This window comes from Pteropus vampyrus, unplaced genomic scaffold (genome assembly GCF_000151845.1).
Source record: "Pteropus vampyrus isolate Shadow unplaced genomic scaffold, Pvam_2.0 Scaffold363, whole genome shotgun sequence".
Taxonomy (NCBI): domain Eukaryota; kingdom Metazoa; phylum Chordata; class Mammalia; order Chiroptera; family Pteropodidae; genus Pteropus; species Pteropus vampyrus.
Genome location: NW_011889144.1, coordinates 847,987 through 852,385, shown reverse-complemented (window position 1 = coordinate 852,385; position 4,399 = coordinate 847,987). Strand labels below are relative to the sequence as shown.

Here is a 4,399-nt window from a genome sequence, read left to right as displayed (position 1 = left end):
ATTTAGAATCCTCTAGTCAGAATAGGTTGGATACACAGCAGACATTACCCACAGGAGATCAAGGCATTAAATATTCAATTTTGTGCTAGTAGATACTGTTTGGTTCCATTTTCAAAGAAAAGAGGTCTGAAGGAGCCTGTTAACACGTGTGTGGGGTCTCCCAGCCCCTCACCTCCCTGACCCCGTGGCCAATAGGAAAATATCGCTGGTCTAGACTAACTGAGAGGAAGCTCATTCAGAAGTACTAAAACACCTGGACAATAAGATTTATAAAGCAAAAAAAAAGGTTTAAAAATTTAAAAATACATATGATAGTGTGTCTAATACACATGATAACTGAAGCTAGGTTAACAAAGACAGATCCCATGCTGGTGACATGTTAACAGGCTCCTTGGAGGTCCGGGTGTCCTGGACCTGTCCTTCTCCCAAGACATCTATCAGTCCCCAGGCTGACAGGGTTACCCTTCTTCACGGCATCAGGGATGTGCCTGGAACCAGAGGCCCACTTTTCTGACACTGTACACAAGGGCTGGCAACACTCCCTTACTGCAACCTCCTTATGGCCCCACCATGATTTCTGGCCAGGAAAGCAGCCCAGGGAAACAGTAAAGCTGCCAGACAGGAGGGAAGGTGTGGGAGGGGGGGCGGGAAGAGGTACCAGCAGGATGACAAGGACAAGAGGAAGCGACAGGGAGATGGTTAGGCTCTGTCCCTAGGCTCACAGCTAAACATTACTCCATTACTGTAAAAATCATTCTTATCATTTGTACACATATAGGTGCTTCTAAATGGCTAGTGTAGGTTTGAAGGTAATTCACTTAAATAATTTAAACACACATTTAAAGATCATAATAACACATCAGTTACACTTGATAATTCATTGGAAAAAAATTGAAATGCAACCTTCAGTGAGGTTTCTGACCCAGTTTCCATAAATTTCCAAATAGCAGAGTGTATTTTAATGTAATTTTACCTTGTTCTAAAACAGGTTTGCTAAAATTGTTTAGAGCTTTCTGTCTTGACTAGTTAGTATAATCTCATAAACAGTCTGGTTGGGGTGCTGATAGGGGGGAGGTTGTGTGTAGGGACAGAACAGGAGGTATATGGGAAACTTCTATTCCTTCCGCTCAATGTTGCTGTAAGTCTAAACCTGCTCTAAAAATAAAATTTATTAAAACTTTAAAAGTAAATAAATAAAAATAAAAATAAAAGATAGTGTTAGGAGCTTGCCTGAAGTGAGAAGTATTTGGGGAAGAGGTTGGGCCTATATCCAATTAAAAAACAATTACAGACAATTGTTTTGCCAAAGAGAATAAAACTGTTACACTGCTTTTGTTTTGTAATTGTTACTGGTTTTAAGCCAGTTAAATGTGTCAGTTATTACTTACTCTCAGCTTTCGGCTCTGCTTCCGAACCAGCTTTCCGTGCTGGATGAAATGAACAGGGCACTGGTTCATGGCATTGTCTGCTTTATGGCGTAGCCAGTCTTCATAGCCCTAAAAAATAAATTAAGAAAGAATCTCATGCAATGTAACGAGAGAACTGTGGAGGGTCCACCAGCTCTGAGCCGATCCTTCTGGACGTCGCTCTGATGGGCAGTGACTATGGGTAAAGCATTAGCAGCCTCAGCCTCTTGGACAAGCAAGGTGGCCAGGAGACTTGAAAACTCCGGTGTTCCCAGCCGTGTCCATGAGAAGGGCTAACCATAGTAAAACTGCCCATGAGAAGGATTAGCCACAGCAAAACCAGAAGTCACCTTTTATTCTTCTTTTCCTAACACCCAGCACCTATCCACTGGCAAGTCCTAATGCTTTTCCCTCAATAGATCATAAATCCTCCACTTCTCCATGTCCCCTGGCCCACCCTTCTGTGGGCTTCCAGAAGGCCAGATCTCCTTGTGTTCTCATACTTGAATTGAACAGGGACACAACTAGCCCTGCCACTGCTGGGAGCCCCAACTCCACACCTTTTATGGCAGCTTCTCAAACTTTCTGCTGTTAGGACATGTGCAGAACGGCCGTTCTCAAGTCCACTATGGTGACTACACCAAGCCGCTCACTGCCAGGGCCATGGCCTGGGGTCCTGGAGGGGCCAAGACCTGCTTATGGCCTGAGGTCTGGGGGAGGAGTCTTCTGGTTCCCCTTCCTCTGGACTCAGGCCCTCGCTTCAAACTGTTTCCCTGGTTTGAGTGTATCAGAGAGGACCCACTACCAGCACCCTGCTGGCCCACAGTGCACATGCATGTATGTGTATATACATATATGTGCAGGATTTCTCTTGTTCAGCATTACCATCTCTAGGACCTACAAAAAGGCTTAGTACATAGCAGAAGCTCAATAAATATCTGTAGACTAAATAAAGGATATGAGTAAAGTGGGAAATTAGAAAAGAAAAATATTTTCTAACAATCTGCTTGGATTTTGTTCCACCCTATTTTTCTGGGTCTTCTGCCTGATCTTCTTTCCATTCTGCAACTCAGTGCAGGTGGAAATTTCGAAAACAAAATCAAGGCATAAATAAAAGAATCAAAAGCAACTTTTCAAAATTAGTTTTTACCTTTTATATTACAAAACAAATTATATTCTTTGTGGACAAAAAAAATACATATACTACTACCAAAAAAAAAAAAAAAAAGTCCTAATCCTATCACTTGATAAAAACTGTTAATATGTAAAATATCAACATATAACTATAATTATATATAAATATAATTCTAGTCCATGGGGGAGTATTTTTTCAACATTAAGATCGTACTATACATACTACTTTGTACCCTTAATATGTCATAGACATTTTTCCATGGTGATTTGGGATTGCTTAAAAGTTTTGTAGTTATAGATATACTTTGATAAACATCTTCACAATTGTATTTTTGTGTATGTCCATGATATACATTTAGTATAGATTGCTAAAAAGAAAATGTCTGAGTCAAAAGATAAACAAGGCTTTTAGGCTTTTAATATGAACTAATCAAAATTCCTCAAGAAACTTGTCACCAATTATATTTCTAATAGCTGATCTTAACTACCTCGAAAAGCACAAGACAGCCTCTCTCTCTCTCTCTCTCTCTCTCTCTATATATATATCTTCTGACTATGATTTTTTATTGGATATGGCAGCCCAGATTCTTAGCAGAGTAAGGTGCCTGATTCACTTTGTGACACCCATGTAAACCTTACAGTTCCCCATGCACATGTGCATTTTATTAACTGTAACAAACATTGGAAGTTACCAATATTAGCTGTTCCTATGTCAACTCAGACACTGGCTCAAGCATTGGAAAAGCAGCGTGCCCTAATTCTCTAACAACTCTGCTAAATCCTTCTGCTCTTAAATAGACAGAATTTCAATTTTTTTTCAAATTTCAAATTCTTTCCTCAATAGGAGAAAACATATACTTTCCATCAAAGAGTATGGTGTTTTCTAAATTGATTAACACACCTTTAGAGCTGGGTTTCTTTGGATGTAAAAGTGCATCTGAGTTAAGGATCATGAATTACATCTTCTCTGTAATATTTCCCAGCACATGAAAGGGAAAATCAGATGCCTGAAGAGCTGTTTACATCTCCAGATGTGGCTACCCATCTGTACCCATGAGCTGTCATGTGATGGAAATTTTCTGGAACTAGATAGTGGTGATGGCTGAAGCACTAAACTGGCTAAATGGATAGTGGAAATGACTGAGATGTATTCTTCTTACTGTTAGTCACTGGCTTTATTCATCAGAAAGAACAGAAAGAACAATTTTATCCACATTGAGTCAGGAGTGAGCATGCTGTATTATGAAGCCACATTGGAGACCCTCTGTAGGTGTAGCAAATCCTTGCAGTTAAGATGGTTGAGGACAAAGGTTAAGCAACTCACCTAACATCAGACACCATCTCTGGTGGATTCAGAGTGTGAAAACCATAGTTTCCTCCTCAAACTCACAGGGCACCAAATTAGCAAGTAAATTATATGATCTTTATTCTTTTAACCCAAGTATAAATCTAAAACAGTTACAAAAATGAATTTCTTGAACTTAGGTAAATTTTCTATGACCTAGCTAAAACAAACCAGATTGCTTTGGATAAGAGGCGACATCATATAACGAAGATAATGACCTTCTTCCTTTGTAAAATTCTTACCTGTTTGATAGCTGTGACGGTAATGACAAAGAACAGTGGAAGTCCACTCGTTACTGGACTTGTGGGTGTATCAATAATCAACTGAAATTAAAAGAGAATTGTGGAACCATTTTTAAAAACATATTAGTGACTTTAGACAGATTGGTTAGCCCTGTTACACCACCACCCAACATTTGCTTTTACTTATTTTAAATTGCTTTATTGTTACCCCACTTTATCTCACCATTAGAGATAAATTAAATAAAAAGTAAATCACCCAATTTCACTATGAA

General features: G+C 39.3%; 1 protein-coding gene across 1 annotated transcript in view; it reads right to left on the bottom strand.

Moving 5' to 3' along the window:
* The window catches only part of ATP11A (ATPase phospholipid transporting 11A), a 141,985-nt gene that overhangs the window by 54,286 nt on the left and 83,300 nt on the right, over positions 1-4,399 (bottom strand). The window contains exon 5 of the mRNA XM_011379542.2: positions 1,389-1,496. Within this exon, the coding sequence (XP_011377844.1) occupies positions 1,389-1,496 (108 nt within the window). The remainder of the gene's footprint in view (positions 1-1,388; positions 1,497-4,399) is intronic.